The following is a 20,728-nucleotide window of genomic DNA, read 5'->3' on the forward strand; positions in this document are numbered from 1 at the left end:
ATCGATGTACTTCAGTTCAGTTGTCAATTTCACTAATATAACCAGAAAAGAGTATAGTATAAGGTATGTTCCGAAAAAAAGTCATAAAGGCATAGTGTGGATGTCTTAAAAGAGTCATAGTATAGTATATCGAAAAAAAAAGCAAAAAGTAAAATAGCAAAGGTATAGGTATATGCGAAAAAAGGAGTCATACACTATAGTATGTTGAAAAAATCATAAAAAGGCATAAAATTATAGTATGTCCGAAAAGAGTCATAGTTATGGTATGTCCGAAAAAAAGTAAGTAAAAGGCATAGTTGCATAGTATGTCGAAAGAGAGTCATAGTATAGTATCTTGAAAAAAGTCATAAAATAGCATAGTATAGTATGTCAAAAAAGTCATAAAAAAAGTCATAGTATAGTATGTCCGAAAAAAAAGTCATAAAGGCATAGTATAGTATGTCAAAAAAAAACATTATTATAGATATGCCAAAAAAGTCATAAAAAGTCATAATTATGAGTATCCGAAAAGAAAAGTCATAAAGGCGAAAAGGTATAGGTATGTCAGAGAGAAAGAACGGGAAAGTCATGAAAAAAAAAATAGTATAGTATATATGTCAAAAAAAAAAGTCATAAAGGCATAAGTATAGTATGTCGAAAAGAGTCATAGTATAGTATGTTGAAAAAAGTCATTAAAAAAGCGCATAGTATAGTATATCGAAAAGAGTCATAGTATAGTAGGTCAAAAAAAGTCATAAAGGTATTGTATAGTATGTTGAAAAGAGTCATAGTATAGTATGTCAAAAAGTCATAAAAAAGTCATAGTATAGTATGTCGAAAAAAGTCATAAAGGCATACTATAGTATGTCAAAAAAAGTCATAAAGGCATAGTATGTCGAAAAGAGTCATAGTATAGTATGTCGAAAAAAGTCATAAAGGCATAGTATAGTATGTCGAAAAGAGTCATAGTATAGTATGAAAAAAGTCATAAAGAAGTCATAGTATAGTATGTCGAAAAAAAGACTTAAAAAGGCATAGCATAGTATGTCGAAAAAAGTCATAAAAAAGGCATAGTATAGTATGTCGAAAAGAGTCATAGTATAGTATGTCAAAAAGAGTCATAGTATGGTATGTCGAAAAAAGTCATTAAGGCATAGTATAGTATGTCGAAAACAGTCCATAAAATGTTATCTTGAAAAAAAGTCATAAAAATAGCATAGGTATATTATTAAATAAAAAGTCATAAAAAAGTCATAAAAGGTATGGTATGTCAAAAAAAGTCATAAAGGCATTAGTATGAGTATGTCAAAAAGTCATTGTATTAGGTATGTCATAAAAGTCATAAAAAAGTCATAATTATAGGTATGTCTAAAAAAAAGTCATTAAAGGCCAAGCATAAAGGTATGTATGTCTAAAAGAGTCATAATTATGTCGAAAAAGTGCATAGCGGTATAGTATTTTCGAATAAAAGTCATAAAGGCATAGTATAATATATCGGAAAAGAGATTCATAGTATAGCCCGAAAAGTCATGAGTATAAGTATGTCGAAAAAAGTCATGAAGGCATAGGTATAGTTTTGGCCAAAAGAATCATAAAGGTATAGTATGGTGAAAAGTCATACAATTAACGATATAATATGACGAAAAAGAGTCATAGTATAGTATGTCAAAAAGTCATAAAAAAAGGCATAGTACAGTATATCTAAAAAGAGTCATAGTAAAGTGGGTCAAAAAGTATAAAGTTAACGTTATAAGTATGTTGAAAAGAGTCATAGTATAGGTATAGCGTCAAAAAAGTCGATAGGTATAGATAATGTAAAGTCATAAAGCATACTATAGTATGTCAAAAAAAGTCATAAAGTGGGCATATAGTATGTCGGTAAAAGTCATAGTATGTAGGTCAAAAAAAAAGTCATAAAAGGTATCGTGATAAGTATGTTGAAAAAAGTCATAGGTATAGTATGTCAAAAAGTCATAGAAAGTATGTCTAGAAAAAAAGTCATAAAGGCATACTATAATTATCAAAAAAGTCATAAAAGGCATAATATGTCTAAAAAGAGTCATAATTATAATATGTCGAAAAAAGTCATTAAAGGCATAGTGGTTAAATGCCGAAAAAAGAGTCATAAAGGCAGGTATAGGAATGCCCAACGAAAAATAGTATAAGCATGTCAAAAGTCATAAAGAATTCATAGTATAGTATGTCGAAAAAAGACTTAAAAAAGGCATACAAGATAGTATGTCGAAGTCATAAAAAAAGGCATAATATAGACCGAAAAAGAGTCATAGTATAAAGTATGTCGAAAAAAGTCATAAAAAAAGGCATCAGTATAATATGTCGAAAAAATGGAATAAAAGGAAGGTCTAAAAAGAAATTAAGCTTAAAGCAGAGTATGACCTAAAAGAGATCATAGTAGTTCTTGAAAAAGTCATATAAATAGCATAGTATAATATGTCAAAAAAAGTTATAAAAAAAAGTCATAGTGCATAGTATGTCGAAAAGTCATAAAAGGCATAGTACAGTATGTCAAAAAAGTCATTGTGTAAGGTATGTCAAAAAGTCATAAAAAAGTCATAGTATAGTATGTCGAAAAAAGTCAGAAAAGGCATAGGTATATATGTAACAAAAAAAGAGTATAATTATGTCGAAAAAAAGTCATAGTATAGTGCGCGAAAAAATAAAGGCATAAAAGCATAGTATATTGTCAAAAGAGTCATAGTATTAGTATGAAAAAGGGTGAAAAAAGTCATAATAAAACGCTATCCTGGGTATAATATGCTCTTCCGAAAAAAAGAGTCATAGTATAGTATGTCAAAAAAAAAAAGTCATAAAAAAGGCATAGTATAATTAGCATCGAAAAAGAGTCTATATGATAGTGGTCAAAAAGTCATAACAGGTGCTGTATAGTGCATGTTGAAAAAGAGTCATGAGCATAGAGTATGTCAAAAATCATAGTATAATATATCCGAAAAGATAAAAGGCAAACCATAGTATGGCCAAAAAAAAAGTCATAAAGCCATAAGTATGTCGAAAAAAAGTCATAGTATAGTATGTCGAAAAAAAGCTCATAAAAGGCATAGTATAGTATGTCGAAAAGAGTCATAAGGTATAGTATGTCCCGAAAAAAGATCATAAAAAAGGTATAGTATGTGGAAAAGGGTCATGGAGTATAGTTATGTTGAAAAAAGTCATAAAAAGCATATTATAAAGTATGTCAAAAAAAATCCTAAAAGAAGGCATAAAGATATGGGTATGTGGAAGAAGAGTCATAGATAGTATGTTGAAAAAAAAGTCATCAAAAGGCATTAGTATAGTGCATAAATCCCAAAGAATGGAAATTAGGTATAGTTATGTGGAAAAAGGAGTCATAGTATAGCATGTTTAAAAAAGTCATAAAAGGCATAATTATAATTATGTAAAAATCCTTAAGATGCATACATAGTATAGTTATGTGGAAAAAGAGTCATAGTATAGGTATGTTTTAAAAAAGTCATAAAAAAAGGCAAAGAGTATGTCAAAACAAGTAATAGTATAGTATGTTTTGAAAAGCAATGAAAAAAACCTAGTATATGTGTAAAAAGTCATAAAGGCATAGTAATGAGGGAGAATGGATAAAAGAGGTCATTGGTACCTAAGTATGTTAAAAAGTCCAAAAAAGCATAGTATAATTATGTCGAGATCAAAAGTGTCAAAGGCATAAGGTATGTCGAAAAAAGAGGTCATAGTTATAGTTATGTCCAGAAAAAAAGTCCATAATTTTAGTATGTTAAAAAAGTCATAAAAAAGGATGAGTATAAGTATCTGAAAAAGAGTCATAGGTATAAGTATGTGTAAAAGAGTCTAGTGGAATATGTCAAAAAAAAGTCAAAAAGTCCATAGTATAAGGTATGTTGAAGTCATAAAAAAGGCATAGTATAGTATGTCAAAAAAGTCATAAAAAAGGCATTAGTATAGGTATGTCCAAAAGAGTCACTATAGTATAATATGTCAACAAAGTTCTAAAAGGCATAATTATAATTGTGAAAAAAGAGATCATAAAATAATTGCTCTGAGAAAAAAAAGAGTCCCATAGACATAATTATCATAAAGTATAGTATAGAAAGTCATAAAAACATAGTACAAAATTAAAAGAGTCACTCAAGTATAATTATGAGAATCATAGTATAAAGTGCATAAAAAATGAAATTATAACCAGAATCATGCATGTTAAGACTCCTTAATTATAATTGCTCCAAGTCTTAATTATAAAGATATGTCAAAAAGTCATAAATTATAAAATTATCAAAGAAGTCAAATTATAATTGTGAAGAGTATAAAATATGTCAAAAAAAGAATCTATAAAACCTCAGTATAGTGTCTCAAAGAAAATCATATTTGATCACATAGTATCTCCAAAGTCATAGTGCTCTCGAAAAAGTCTTAAAAGGCCATAAAGTATAATTATCTCAGAAAAAGAGAGATCCTTCCACTTTTTTGTTCCTCAAATCTCAAAAAGAGATCCCATAGTATGTCATACAAGTATATCATAAAAAGAAGTAGTGTCTTGAAAAAGAATCCATAAAATGCCTGCTTATGTTAAGAAGTCATAACAAAATTATAATTATCAAAAAGAAGTCACTCAAAAACATAGTTAAATGTACAAAGAAAAAAGATCATAGTGGAGGAGGAGTCATATAATTATCTTGAGAAAAAGAGAATCAAAAACACTTATATAATTATAATTATCTTCAGAAAAAGTCATAATTCTCTCCTCCGAAAAAAGTCTTCAAAAGACATAAAGGTATAAAGGTATGTGAAAAAAGTCCATAATTACTCTTGTCTTAGAGCTTATAGTAAATTATCAAAAAGAGTCTCAAAAGGCATAGTACTCAGGTATGTTCCGAAGTCACATAATTATGTGTCAACAAAGTTAAAAGACATGAAGTATAGTGTATGTCAGAAAAAAGAGTCATAAAGTATAGTATCCAGAAAAAGTCATAAAATTATAGTGCTCCAGAAGTCTTCAAAGGCATAAATTATAAGGTGCTCAGATAGTAAAGGGAAGTATCTTCAGGAGATCATAAGAGTATAGTATGTGAAAAAAGATCCTCAAAAACATGAAGATATAATTATCCAGAAAGGATAATTATAGTGCTCAGAAAAAAAAGTCAAAAAGATGGAGTATAGTATGTGAAGGATCCACTCATCATAATTATAAAAAAGGATCAAAAAGATATGTCCAGAAAAAGGATCTTTAAAAAGTGTATAATTATGTGGAAGAATCATAATTATAAGGTATGAGTGTGAAAGTCCTTTCAAAACATGAGTATAATATAGAAGGATCATGATAAAGAATCACATAAAAAAGACAGAAAAAGGAGATCATAAGGTATAGTGTCCAGAAAAAGGATCCTAATTAGAGACAAGAAAAAAAGAGTGATAAAAAAGTCACTTTCAAATTATAATTTATGTGAAAAAGAGTCACAGAGACTGTAACCGAAGGTCATGGGTATGTTGAAAAAAGTAATAAAAGGCATGTGTAGTGCTCAGGTATGTGAAAAAAGAGATCATAAAGGTATGGGTATGAAAGGAGTCATAGGTATAACAAGAAGGAGCTTTAAGACAGATGTGAAGTCATAGTGGAGTGTGTGTTTTGAAGTCATAGTGTCAGCAAAGGGCTTGTAAGTATAATTATGTGAAAAAGAACAAATTAGGTCTCAGAAGAGATCAAAACATAGTATGAATTATGTGAAAAAAAGGGTCATAGTATGCTCAGAAAAAGTCTTAAAAGGCATAGTGTAATTTGTGAAGATCTCTTTGTCTTGTCTCCAAAAAGTCTAAAAACTAGTAAGAATGCTCCAGAAGGTCATAGATTATAAAGTATGTTTCAAAGTCAACTTTTTTTATCAGTATAATTATCAAATCCAGAAAGTCATCAAAACGTATAAAGTTTCTTGAGAAGTCCTTAAATGCTCGTATGAAGAAAAAAGTCATAGTATGGTATGTTAGAAGTCATAAAAGGGATAGTATAAGGTTGCTCAAAGAAAAGAGTCATGGAATTATAGGTATGTGAAAGAGGTCTAAGAATTAGATATGCTCCAAAAAGTCAAAGTCATAGAGTATGAGTTATGTTAGAAGTCATAAAAAGGCATAATTATAGTATAAAAAGAATCCTCAAAAATTTTTGATCACAAAAAGGCATAGGTATAGGTTATAGTGTAACCTCAGAGGTCATAAGTATATAAGTCCGAACCAGAGGTTAAAAGGATGGTGTCCGCCAAGTGTGTTAGAATCCTGTCTCAGAGGGGTCATAGTAGTAATAATATGAAAAAAGTCATAAAGGCATGATATAGTTATGTTGAAAAAAAAAGTCATAGTATAGTTATATCTGAAAAAAAAGTCAAAAAAAGGCATAGTATAATATGTCAACGAGAAAAAGAGTCATAGTATAATTATGTCAAAAAGTCATAAAAAGTCATGAGTATAGTTATGTCGAAAAAATCCCAAAAAAGGAATAGTATAGTATGTGGAAAAGAGTCATAAAAAAGGTATAGTATAGTATGTCGAAAAGAGTCATAGTATAGTATGTTGAAAAAAGTCATAAAAAAGGCATAATATAGTATGTCGAAAAAAAGTCATAGTATAGTATGTCGAAAAAAGTCATAAAAAAGGGATAGTATAGTATGTCGAAAAGAGTCATAGTATAGTATGTCGAAAAGAGTCCTAGTAGAATATGTCGAAAAAAGTCAAAAAAAGTCATAGTATAGTATGTTGAAAAAAGTCATAAAAAGGCATAGTATAGTATGTCGAAAAAAGTCATAAAAAAGTCATAGTATAGTATGTCGAAAAAAGTCATAGTATAGTATGTCAAAAAAAGTCATAGTATAGTATGTCGAAAAGAGTCATAGTATGTCATAAAAAAAGCAAAGTATGTCATAAAAAGGCGTAGTATAATATGTCGAAAAAAGTCATAGTATAGCATGTTGAAAAGAGTCATAGTATAGTATGTCGAAAAAAGTCAAAAAAAGGCATAGTATAGTATGTCGAAAAGAGTCATAGTATATGTCGAAAAAAGTCTTCAAAAGGCATAGTATAGTATGTCGAAAAAAGTCATAGTATAGCATGTCGAAAAAAGTCATAAAAAAGGCATAGTATAGTATGTCGAAAAAAGTCATAGTATAGCATGTCGAAAAAAGTCATAAAAAAGGCATAGTATAGTATGTCAAAAAAAGTCATAAAAAGGCATAGTATAGTATGTCGAAAAGAGTCATAGTATAATATGTCAACAAAGTTATAAAAAGGCATAGTATAGTATGTCGAAAAAAGTCATAGTATAGTATGTCGAAAAAAGTCATAAAAAAGGCATAGTATAGTATGTCGAAAAAGAGTCATAGTATAGTATGTCGAAAAAAGTCATAAAGGCATAGTATAGTATGTCGAAAAAGTCATAGTATAGTATGTCGGAAAGAGTCATAGTATAGTATGTCGAAAAAAGTCATAAAGGCATAGTATAGTATGTCGAAAAAAGTCATAGTATAGTATATCGAAAAAAGTCAAAAAAAGGTATAGTATGTCGAAAAGAGTCATAGTATATGTCGAAAAAAGTCTTAAAAAGGCATAGTATAGCATGTCGAAAAAAGTCATAAAAAAGGCATAGTATAGTATGTGGAAAAGAGTCATAGTATAGTATGTCAAAAAAAGTCCTAAAAAAGGTGAAGTATAGTATGTCGAAAAAGGTCATAAAAAAGGCATAGTATAGTATGTCGAAAAGAGTCATACTATAGTATGTTGAAAAAAAATCATAAAAAGGCATAGTATAGTATGTCGAAAAGAGTCATACTATAGTATGTTGAAAAAAGTCATAAAAAGGCATAGTATAGTATGTCGAAAAGAGTCATAGTATAGTATGTTTAAAAAAGTCATAAAAAAGCAAAGTATGTCATAAAAAGGCGTAGTATAATATGTCGAAAAAAGTCATAGTAGAATATGTCGAAAAAAGTCATAAAAAGGCATAGTATAGTATTTCGAGAAGATTCTTAGTATAGTATGTCGGAAAAGGTCATAAAAAAGGCCAAGTATAGTATGATGAAAACAGCCATAAAAAAACCATAGTATAGTAGTTCGAAAAGAGTCATAAAAAAGGCATAGTATAGAATGTCGAAAAAAGTCATAAAAAAGGCAAAGTATAGTATGTCGAAAAAGGTCATAGTATAGTATGTCGAAAAAAGTAATTGTATAGTATGTCGAAAAAAGTCATAAAAAAGGCATGGTATAGTATGTCAAAAAGAGTCATATATAGTATGTTGAAAAAAGTCATAAAAAAGGCATAGTATGTCGAAAAAGAGTTATAAAAAAGTCATAGTATAGTATGTCGAAAAAAGTCATGTTCTGAGGTTCAGTTTTTTCAGACGTTTGTTGATGTTACACCAGCATCGGTGCACGCAGAGCATGACGAGCATGCCGAGCCGACTGCGGCTCGTTAAGTTAATTGGTAACGCCGTTACATTCGTAAGTTCACCGAGAGAGTTTCCTTTGTTACTTGTTTTTCACTCCCCTGGAGTTAATGCGGCCAATGAGGTATGCATAGTTATTTTAATGTGTAATTATCAAAGTAAAAGCACAACTGTGTGACGGTTTATCTGATAACAATATTGTAAATGCTGCCGAATCAGCATTCACACAATTAGCACTAAACACAAAGTGCAGCTGTATCATCCTCTTGGGACCATGAATACATAATGTCATAATATGGCATTATATTTCAGTGTAGACCAAAGTAGTGGATTGACCGACAGAGAGACACTGCCATCCATGCTGCTATCATGGCTAAAAAAGAAAAAATACACTTTAACTTTAGCCTTTAAATTGACTCCATGCAGTTGTTTCATGTGTTATAGAGACCATAAGACCATAGTGCATATCATTTACACACACTGAAATCCAATAAAAAAACTCCTCTGCAACCATCTGAGTTGCTACTGATTGGTCCTCCTCACATTCTGCCTGACGTGTTTATTTTCTTCTTTTACCTTCCTCATCTCATTGATATGCCGCTGCCAGTCTTTCCGAGGGTGTGTGTGTGTGTGTGTGTGTGGTGTGTGTGTACATGATGTTTTGTGTTAGGTCCCATAAACACAGAACACTCATTTCTCTCTGCTCGGCGCCTGAGGCAGAATAATAACAAGATGCTCTCAAAGGAAAAACCTCTCTCTCTTTTTCCCCACAGAAACTCTCACCATCGCTCCCTGCCGCTCTCCCGTGGACCCACAGTAAGCAGCGGGTTTTGAGTGCTTGGAAAAGTACCAGGCAGGTATAACTTGTTCTCATTTGGCAAGCCTCAAAAGGACTCAACATCTCGCCGCCACTTTGCTTCTGCTCTTACCCCCTGGCCTTCGATGTAGAAACCAAGCCGTTTCTGCTCAAACAACATTGAGATACAGTATAGAGCGCACATAATACACATACAATTATAAAATAAATTCCCGGGACAAACCTTGCCATTTTTGGAGACTCGCAATGAACTTTGTCTGGTTTCATAGCTCTGAGGTTAGGAAACGCAGCCAACAATCCACAAGTGACCACATTCTACATAAAACATGAATAAAGGGAAGGGAGAGGTAAAAAAAAAAAAAAAAGACAGAAAAACAAGGTTTTTAACACGGCAGAGGTGATAGAAGTACAGCTGTGCCTTTGGGCCAACACGGGCTGACGCAGCCTCTCACACTCTGGAAAAAAAGCTTAGTCACCGCATCTGGGACCCCCTCGGGCTGGGGTTAAGGACAGCAAACAAGTGAAGACACACACACACAGCTATGAGGACATTTTTGGCTGCTGTCTAAACACACACCTTGTTGTTCCCTCACATTCTTTCCTATCTGATTCCTACATCAACACGGCAGATATCTGATTCTTTAAAACCGGAACACTACCGCAGCGAACACACGCACACACACACGCACGCACGCACGCACGCACACACACACACACACACACACACACACACACACACACACACACACACACACACACACACACACACACACACACACACACACACACACACACACACACACACACACACACACACACCTAAATTATACCAATACTGTACAGATCTAGATAAGACAGTTCTCTCTGATAAAGACTCCCAAACAGCAGTCGTCATCCCAAAGACGCGGTGTTACAGCGGCACGGAAATGTGCGGTCAGTGACAGGCGGAGGAGGAACAATAAACAAGGAATACACAAGACATTCTCCTTCGAAAGATGGAGGATGAGGTGCTGGGTATCGTCTCCAGCTTCCTGCGTCCCACCAGAGAGCATGAGGGAAAAGGAGGAAATAGGACAAAGAAGCTTTAGTTCTTGCTGCCAGAAGCTTAGATAAGATTACAACAAGGTAATTGGAGCAGCAAAAAAAAAAACTTTTTTTCCTTTTTTTACACAATGTCCTTTTATGTGGTGTGAGGAGAATAAGAGCAGCCTTTGAAATGACGGGGCCAAAAACAGCAGAGGGACCGAAATAGGATGATTTACTTTAATTAAGTATGATGAGATCACGTGAGGGGGTTGGGGGAATGGAGGGCATGTCCAATTAGGTGTCTATTAGGGTGCAGCTCGGGCCGCACTTTTCTGTCCGAGCCCGGCCCGCGTCCGACAGAGCAGTAACCGAGCCCGGCCCGAGCCCGACGGGCATTAAGATATTTATGTCCGAGCCCGACACAGTTAAAATCTCGTTTTCTCATACTAATGACACGTACGTTTTTAGGAAGGCATTCGGAAATGTCAACAGATGAGCGCATCAGCGCACACTGGGCAACAAGCGCACGTTAAGGCGCGCACCTACATAATACGCTTTTTAAAAAATGTTCAACGCCTTACTTATCGCGCTGATGTGACCGAGCCCGACCCGAACCCGAACATCATTTCTAAATATCTGTCCGAACCCGGCCGGTTCGGGTATCCATCCTCTAGTGTCTATGGAAACACTCCATGTTCTCCACCTCTCTCGCTCCGTCACCTTCGCCTCATCCTCCTCCACCTCCATGATGGCGCTCTCAACTGATGTGATTTGTTATTTGCGCGAGTAGTTCTGCCGTCAATTCGCCGGCAGTATGGAGTCAATGGAGACCTGTCCGTCAACAGGGGGTGCACGCCGGCTGAATACTGGAGGGAGCTGGGTGGAGTATGGCGTGTGTGTTTCCATGTGGATGTGTGATAGCAAGTGACTTTTTAAATGTGTTTTCAAAGGCTCACCTTACCCAAATTGTGAAAAGGTTTTCTCAAGAACCTCAAAGGGTTTCTAACCAGCAGATAGTTTTTTATAAGGCCCTGACACTTTTTCTCAATTAGCTTCTCACTTTGAGTGATGGGGTGTTCATGAACACACTTTTCTGGCAAATGCAGTTTTGGTCATTTCACGTGAGATATTTCTGTATATATTTGTTTTTCTCTGTGATCCTTTCACCGGTTTGAAGTGGGCAGGGCTTCATTAAAAAAAAAAAAAAAAAAAACAACAGTGATGTAATAATGTACTTCCATGACATCACCAATTTAGCAACATTTGAATTTAGTTGTTTGGTTACTGTGAATCTAATCTGATCAAACCACGCCCACACAGTCCTGATGAAGCAGAGAGAGTTTTTGAGGGTTACATTACACCTACACTTTGACTGTTGCTTAGTAAGTCAGGAATATTGAATGTTAGAGAAATATTTTGTTCTCTGGAGCTTTAATATCTGTGTCCACCATAATATAATGGAGATGAATGGATTTAAAAAAAAAAAGAATAATCACCAACATCTCCTTATTCATTGCCCACTATTACAGAAGCAGTTCTCCAATTACTCCATCACTGTGAACAGTTTTTGCCGGGGCCTATTTCTTTAGTAAAAATTTGTTAACAGAAATAGGCAGAGGATAAAAGCCCAAGAAGGGCTCATATCAGTTATGACATATGAAAAAATGATCTGTGAGACTGCACATAGGCAGGGCTGTGCTTTGAGCTAGAGGTTGGAGAGGTTGAAAGGACTGTTATTATTTTTGGCAGGGTATTTGGTCATAAACTTAGTATTGAACAAATTGAAATTGTGTCCTGATGGCTAGAAGAGAGATAGAAAGTAAGGGTTATTTTAAGGGCTCCTCAGGGGAACAAGGATGTTATGGCAGTCCATCTAATAGTTTTTGAGATATGTGGTGGACCGACAAACCACCATTTATTTCTCTTAAGCCATGCAGCTGGCATGGCCAAAAAAAACAACAGGTTGTGTCATCAAATAAGAAAATAAAGTCCATTAGTCATCCATGTGTTAGGGACGCTATTTCTTATTAAAGATCGACATCTGCATGTTATGGTAAGATGACGATTAGAAGACTTTCTCTTTGAATTAGTTTTTAAATGAAGACATTAATAATGTGGGAGATTCGGCTCTCTGAAATGTATCTTGTATTTCAAAGTACGTCTTTGAAAAATATGAGAAAATGGCCTCATACCACACTGCCATACTTTGAAAAGTGAGGCTGAATCCCAGAGGCTTATGGATTTTCCAGAAATCTCATTTTTCAATGCATTTTTCGACTCCATTGTGGTGGCAGAAATCTCAGAGATGTCTCAAAACCTCGGCATTATGTTTATTTGGGTGAACTGACCTTTTAAAGAAAAGCATCGAGACCTCATAAATAGTTTACTGAATGTGAGAGGGCTTAATTATGCTCCCATGTTTCAGTAAATATACTGCTCAGCAGAAAGACATACTGAAGACAAAAGGAGGATATAGTTGAAGCTGCGGAGACATCTCAATAGAAATGTTGAAGGGACTATTTTTGGCACAAGGAATATTATTTTTCACTCTGCAAGAGATAGGAAGTCAGTCCTGATAAGTGTTTGTGAAACCCATTTGCAGTTCATGCAGGATATGGTCCAAGCAGAGAGAAAACACACACACACACACACACACACACACACACACACACACACACTCACGGTCCCAGAAAGCGCGCACAGCTGTATTTGTGTCAGTCGATAAGACAGTGCTGGGAGACGGTGAGAGACGGAGCGGGGAGACAGTGAGACAGAGAGAGAGGGAGATGAGAGAGAGAGAGAGAGAGAGAGAGAGAGAGAGAGAGAGAGATGAAAAGAGAGATTAGAGAGGGAAAGCGATGGAGGGAGGCAGAGGGTTGATCGAGAAGCGCTCCCCACCGGCTCACTAAAATCAACGCCGGCCCAATTTCACAGGAAGCACTAAACCTGTCCATTATCTCCCGGCTCGTTGGCTGTCAGACGCAGGCTCATCTACACCCTGACAGATGATGGTCTGTCTGTCAGCATCTGTCCTACACACATACACACACCCATACACCACATCACACCCACACACACACACACACACACACACCAAGTAACCTCCCGGCCCGTTACATAATTCATGCGCTGTGTACCTGTGCCCCCGGGGGATGTATAGTTGATATGAGGTAAGGGGAGGCTGTGTGTGTCTGCATCTCTGTGCGTGTGCATGTGTGTTTCTCACCAGACTTTTCTCTCATTCCTCCTCTGCCAGCTGCTCTCCCAGCCCTTTAATACCACTCAGCCCCAAACACTCACGTTACATAATCATAATTTCGCTCACAGTAGTCTCGCTCTGAAAAGGCACTAATAAATATAGTATCTGGGCATCAGCGCTAAGGGAAGTGCCTCCGCGCCGGTGCTTTAATGACACAAGAACAACGTCTTGTCAGGAAACATTTGAATTCAAATACATTTTTGACCCTGTGTTTCTCTCTGATGCCCCGCTGCTCCGAGTGCTGCCTGCAGCAACAGTATGCCACCATTTGAGATATTAATTACGTTTTTTTAAGGCAGCATTTGGACAGCTCTTTGCCCTGAGAATCAAAAATTTGCCAGCATCTTAAATGGGATAATCCAGCATGAAATATAGAATTTTTATTTGTATGGAAAATTAATTAAAATGAACATAAACATACTTTTTTAGGCTTTGAAAATATGAAATTCTGCTGCAGCTTTAAAAGGAATAGTTCGACATTTTTGGAAATACGCGTATTCACTTTCTGGCGGAGAGATAATTAAGGAGATGGGTAACACTCTCATAACTACCGTTAAATATAAAGCTACTGCTAGCAGCAGTAGCTTTATATTTAGCCTGGCTCTGTCCAAAGGATACAAAATACTTTTCGGCGACTAGCACCTCTAAAGCTCAGTATTTAAAGGTCCTATGACATGGTGCATTTTGGATGCTTTTATATAGGCCTCAGTGGTCCCCTAATACTGTATCTGAAGTCTCTTTCCCGAAATTCAGCCTTGGTGCAGAATTACAGTCACTAGAGCCAGTCCCACAATGAGCTTTCCTTAGGATGTACCATTTCTGTGTCTGTAGCTTTAATGCTATTGAAGGTAGGGGCAAGGTGGAGGGTGGGGGTGTGGCCTTGACCAACTGCCATGCTTAGCTCGTTTGCAAGCCATGATGTCTCTCTCTCATGGGCGGGCCAAATTCTCTGGGCGGGCAAAGCAGAGAAAGGGGAGGTAACCTTTCCCCTTATGATGTCATAAAGGGAAGATTCCAGATTGGCCCATCTAAGCTTTCATTTTCTCAAAGGCAGAGCAGGATACCCAGGGCTCGGTTTACACCTATCGCCATTTCTAGTCACTGGGGGACCATAGGCAGGCTAGGGGAACTCATATTAATGTTAAAAAAAACTCAAAGTGAAATTTTCATGCCATGGGACCTCTAGCATTTCTTTGTTTAATCAGTAGAAAAACCAAAGTGTAAAAATGACAATATTCCATTATACTGGCCATTTGCTGGATTATTTCTTGGCTGCGAGCAGCAACTTCCTGGAGTCTCCACTGGATGCCTGGAACTGATCCTAGCCAAGGAATAGTCTGGGAACATAACCTCCCTGTAAAGAATGCAAATTGCCGTACATTTCTCTGGTTTTTGTACGGATTAAACAAACAAGATATAACATGTTAGTTAGTATGCTTTACAGTTGCTGGTATGTGGATTTTATTACCTTTGGACAGAGTCAGACTATCTATTTTCCCCCACTTTCAGCTTTTAAGCTAAGCTCTTTTGGCTCTAGTTTCATATTTAACCAACTGACATAAGAGGTATCTTTTTATCTAACTCTTCACAAGAAAGCAAATAGGCATATTTCCAAAAATGTCAAAACGCAAGGAGTGTTATGGGTTGAATTTAAACTTCACAATTGTGTTCATGTGTGTAATAGTGTTGTCAAGGCCCACGGGTTAAACGGAAAGACTCGCAGGTTATGCAACACTGCAACAATCATCAATGTGCGGCCCTTTCAAGGATATATCTTTGTGAAAAAAACCTGCCTGTGGATAACATCTTTGCACTGGGAACACAGCTGTCCACAGCTGATTTTAAATTACGCAGAGTTGTACACTGGGTTTTCCTGCTACCTTTAACTTATGCCACTTGGTTAAAGTGTTTCTTCTGGTGCTGCGTCCTTCACAGGTCCCAGGTGGCTCTGACTGGAATGTGACTGCAGGTTTGTGCGGTGAATAACTAAAAGAGTTTGGGCCAATAACATGTCAGAAGCCACCTATCATTTCAGCTATGGTCTTCTCGTTATAATGATAAATGGAAAAGGTCACACTGACCACTGAATTTTCTGTTGCCATGGGTGTGGGTCAACATTTTCACTGAAATAAACTCTAATCCTGAAGACTAAAATCAAAATTTTTTCCTCCGCTTACATTTTCAAATAAAAAGGTAGTTTTATGTCTGAGAGGAACTATTGAACATCCAAATCAATAAGTTGGCTTTCATCTTCACCTGAGCACACAGGAGATATTGATATAAAACTCCTTTATAAAAAATTGACCAACGTGTCACCATGAGATGTCCAGGTACACTGAAGGGTACGAAGTGCAACATGAAGGGAACATGAAGCCCCCCCAACAGATTCAGCCTCATAAGGTCATCTACTGTATGACAATATGTTGCCATCAAATGGCAGTCAGGAGCTTAGTCAAGCACATGATATGGAAGGCATTCAAGAGGGTAGAGTTGTGAGAACAGTGTTGCTAGGCAACCGGGCAACCATAATGGAGGCCCAAAGGCTCTCTAACGAGATAGCACGATGTCAATGACCACAAAGGACAAACGATTCTATTCAAGGAACGCATGCATATAAATGGGTACGGTAATGTTTCAATATGTGCCTTTTTCAGTTTTGGTGTTACATTACTGATAAAAAGCGTGAATATTAATATGCATGATTTTATTAAGCTGGTGAGCGGTTAATCTCTTTCAAATGGGAAATGCAAAGGCATAATGAGGAAGGAGAAACCACACATTTGGGAATATCAACCTGGTAAACAGTGGTTTAAAAAGGAAACAGTGCTGTCATTGTACAAAAGGTGATGGCAACAATGGCAACACGTACCCCGAGGACATGGCATCTCTACACTGTGTCGAAGCTTGTGTGTGGAAGGATGTGCGTGTAAAACCACATTTTAATGACAAAGACTGTGGGTGTTGTCACCTGTCTTACCTATCATGGGTGATTCGATGAAGCTCCAGGTGTCGCTCTGCGGTACATAGGACTGGAGGACCCCCGCCGAGCGCCCGGCCTCGTTCACACCTCCGAACACGAAGACCTTCCCCCCGCACACCGTGGCTGCCGCCGAATGGACCGGCTTAGGAAGAGGAGAAACCGTCTCCCACTGGTTGGTGATGGTGTCGTACCTGGAGTGAAAAAAAAAAGAGAATTTCTAGATTATAGTCATTTCAACCTTGGATGAATTTGAATTAAAAACCAAAGCAAAATAAATCAAGAGAAAAATCAGGTCAAGGTGCAAACTTTCCATTTCCATTAAACAAATCCACAATAGGGAGTCTCTAAGTGACCTAAACTCTAATGATTCATACCAGTAGTATAAAGATAAAGTTCCCACTGCTCTGAAATCGCTGTGAATTGCTCGTTTTGGCTGCAGGGCTGACAGATATAATTAGCAGAATGCCTACACCACCAGGGAAGATGAAAAAGACCAACTATTACGTACAATGACAGCAATTAAAGCAATTACACAAAGCAACATATGTTGGGAGCTACAAGCCATTAGTCTCTAGAGTTGGGCTGTGTGTCAGCGCTGAGCTTTGGACCTTTCTCACTGAGCCCTCTTTGGCACAGCCTAAAACTCAGCCGACCCAAACCGGCACAAACAGATGAAAGGGTCTGACACAATGGGCTGCATGACAACAAGACACTGGCTTATGCGACTGTGCCCTTGTCAAAGGTTGGGCGTGCGTTTATACTGTATGTATATTTCTGAAATTTGCATTCGTGTTTGGTGTGCGTGCTGCATGTGTTTAGACACGTGTTTGTGTGTTGTTTTTTTTGCCCCGTGGCTCCATTAGCGTAGCGTGTTAGCAGTGTAAACCCGTGTCTATGGGCCACTGATCAAAGCAGCCGCACCGACAGCCTTCCAGCTGGAGAAGGCCTCATTAAAGAGACGCAAACAGGTCCAGGATCTGCGATTAAAACACTATCACACTACACTATACTACATCTATTCAGACTAAAGCAAGCCCTCTTAATCAAGGTTGTCTCTGTACTATAAAAGAAAAGAAAGCCTTTCAAACTGTAGCCAATCTCCCCCAGGACAACAAACCTTACACATCAAACCTTAACGACTCAAAAAATTAGACTCCCATACTGTCACTTAAAGGCAAATTATGTATTATTTTTTTTACTGGTGTCGATGACCTTTCATTGGGCGTTTTGCCTAATTTTAGCGAGGACACAGGTGTCTACTTTCTCGTCTGACGTACCCGTCAAAGACGTACAGGTGTGCCTTGAGATATTTTTCAGTCTATGGATGCTTTACTGCTGCACCTGGCATTAGGAGCCAGGCTGGAAGCTCGGTTTGCATCCACCTTCCTGTGAGAAGGCCGTTAGATAAAGTGCCAGAGGAGACGAGTGAATAAGCCTTTGGGAAAATTGTCTTTGGGGGTCTGATAATGTTCTTGGCAACACCTGCTGAGGGGATGAGTTTAAATCGACTGGCAGTCTGAGAAAGTGGTGACACAGAAGACACTTTGGGAGAGGTGGACTCGAAAGGCTACAGAGCCAATTAGCACTGTTTAAACAAGGGCGCACGCACGCGCACGCACGCACGCACGCCACGCACGCAGCGCACACACACACACACACACACACAACACACACACACACACACACACACACACACACACACACACACACACACACACACACACACACACACACACACACACACAGCATCAGGTTGAGTGCTGCTGAGACTAACATGTATCTCATTCTCTGGCAGATGTAATTACCCCTCGGACCACATCGGGGGAGGTTCATAAATTTAAGGGTCAGACTCTGCCGAGTGAAGCTGATTACAGGATAGACAAAAGGCCACCAGGACTACTGCAAACAGCTGGTCATGATGGAAAAAGATAAAGAAAAAGAAAAAAAAGGAAGCACTCAATCATTCACATCTTTACTATTAAAGAAATTTCGGAGAGATGTAATATCTTGCCACTTTCATCCTCAAATTTGGTTTTAGATCTTAATCTTTTTTTCAAGAACCGCATGTATTTGTTTACCTTGCACGGCAGCTGGATTCTCGCTATCTCACAAGATGTGAAGAACCGAGACTCGCAGGATCCCATATCACACGAAAACCCATCTTGTCAGGCTTCAAGTAACGCGTTTGTGTGCTAACGGCAGTGGACCGAGCCAATCAGCTAATCTTCCTGCAGGACTTTGTGGGTGTAGTTCAGATGATCAGATTCCAAATCTTGGATTTCTAAATTATTTTTTTTCCAACACTTTAAAGCAGTGAGAAAAGCAGAGACTAAACAAAAATACACAAGACTGCGGATCAAGAAAATAGGTTTTCAAGGGCCATTATTGTAAACATAGCACAGCTATTACGCGTCGTCATAAGAGTCAGGAGTTGTGATGAGAGGAACATGTGCAGGTCAGAAGAAACTCAGTGTCTCAGACAGTCTCAGAGGTCACGAATCTGATTGAATTCATTACACATGTGATTCACCATCAAGCATTTAATATGAACCGTGACATTAGACTGACACTGAAATGATTCTCAGCGTGGGTGTATATGGTTTGATTATATCTCCAAGGCAGAGGAGAAGGAGGAAGGAGAGCGACAGAAAAAAAACACACACACTGCTTTCATTATAAAAACAAAGACTATATCTCTCCCCTTAACTCTGAGGCTCTCCGTCAGACAGAAAAGGCAGACAGAGCTTTTTCATTGTCACTAAGACGCTGTTGGAGTTTATCCATCAACATGTTGCACAGCATCGATCGCTTTTTTTCTAAAGTGTTTATACACAAAGACTGATCACTGCATGGAGCCATGTAATCGGCTGTAGCTCCTGACAGGGCTTGTTTCATCACGCTGGTACAATCGTCTCCAAAATGTGGCTGCGGGGTTACAACAGAGCAAACAATGCAGGATTGTGTTCCTTTATGTATTGAGAGAGAGAGAGACAGACAGAAAAAGAGAGACAGATAGAAAGGGTAGACAGAGATTATGAATGAAAGAAAGAGGCCAGGCTTTCAACTAGATTTGCCTCCGAGTATGTTCTCTGGATGTAATCTGGATAAAGAAAAACAAGTTAATTCTCACAGCACGCACTGCGACTGACAAACAAATCAGAGTTACAATTCAATGTCAGCCAGGTGTATAAGCAACCCACGCAGTGCGATTGTGTTGGTAAAACCAGCTAACGTTTCTCTGTCATTTGCTCTCCACTGACCCAGCTGGATAAGAACCATAATGTTTGAGAACACCAGGCAAAGTTGGATAGTTGCCACTGAAATAGAGTCACACCTGTCATGTTTATTCATGTTGACAGCAGATGCTCCCACCTCCTTGTATGCTCTGCATAGTGCACATGAAAAATTTGATCCAACCTTAATATGCCAGTCTGCAACCAACAATAGGGAGGGAGCGTAACTCCACATTTTTTATTATCATTTGGTGGCTGGTTTAGTATGCCCCAGCAAGACTCATTATGAGATCAAATAGGTGTATGGATATAACACAATTTCTTGCATATCTACTCAGGTTCTACTTCATGTATCTATTTTGTATTTCAGATTAGATTCAAACATTTTACTAAACTGAACTGAGTGGTTCATTTTTTTTAAATTGTCACCAAATCCCACCTAAACCAACAAAGTGTTCCATCTCTCAATACTTTGCAACTTCCCCACTCTGTCTTGTGCACTCAGCCACAAGCTGTTTCATTCAAACTGAAGACATGAATATATGGATTAATTTTTTTAAAGGCTAAATACTTTTTAAATAGCTGGGCACTGCAGTTTTTAGCAAACATTACTCAAACAGGAGAAAAAAGTGCATTTGTTGGTAAACTATTTTTGGTGGCGTATTACATATGCTGTATCTAGTCAATGTTTACTGCAGCAGGATGGTGAATGTGGCGTTCAATCAAAATAAACTACAGTGCCCATGATCATTGTAATCAATAGTGGCCAACAGTTGGCTTTGACGACACAGGCAATACTTGTTAATAAGATCAAATAATTGTTGGTTTTGGTCTTTTCATGATTTTTGTTGACAAAATATAAAATATGGCCAGCCTTATCCTTATGAGCTATCATAGGTCTGGTTCTATATATTCTACATTTCCAACCTGCTTACTCCGTATGAGCCTCATTGTAGGTCTCTGTTTCAGTAGTTTGCAGTTGAAACAAAAAAACAGAGACTG

At 37.2% G+C, this 20,728-nt stretch overlaps 1 protein-coding gene across 3 annotated transcripts in view; it reads right to left on the bottom strand.

Moving 5' to 3' along the window:
* LOC120546185 (kelch-like protein 29) overlaps positions 1-20,728 on the bottom strand; it is a 222,850-nt gene that overhangs the window by 10,438 nt on the left and 191,684 nt on the right. For all 3 annotated transcript variants that reach the window (XM_039780958.1, XM_039780954.1, XM_039780957.1), the window contains one exon: positions 16,491-16,684. In XM_039780958.1, the coding sequence (XP_039636892.1) occupies positions 16,491-16,684 (194 nt within the window). The remainder of the gene's footprint in view (positions 1-16,490; positions 16,685-20,728) is intronic.

This window comes from Perca fluviatilis, chromosome 18, assembly GCF_010015445.1.
Source record: "Perca fluviatilis chromosome 18, GENO_Pfluv_1.0, whole genome shotgun sequence".
NCBI lineage: Eukaryota > Metazoa > Chordata > Actinopteri > Perciformes > Percidae > Perca > Perca fluviatilis.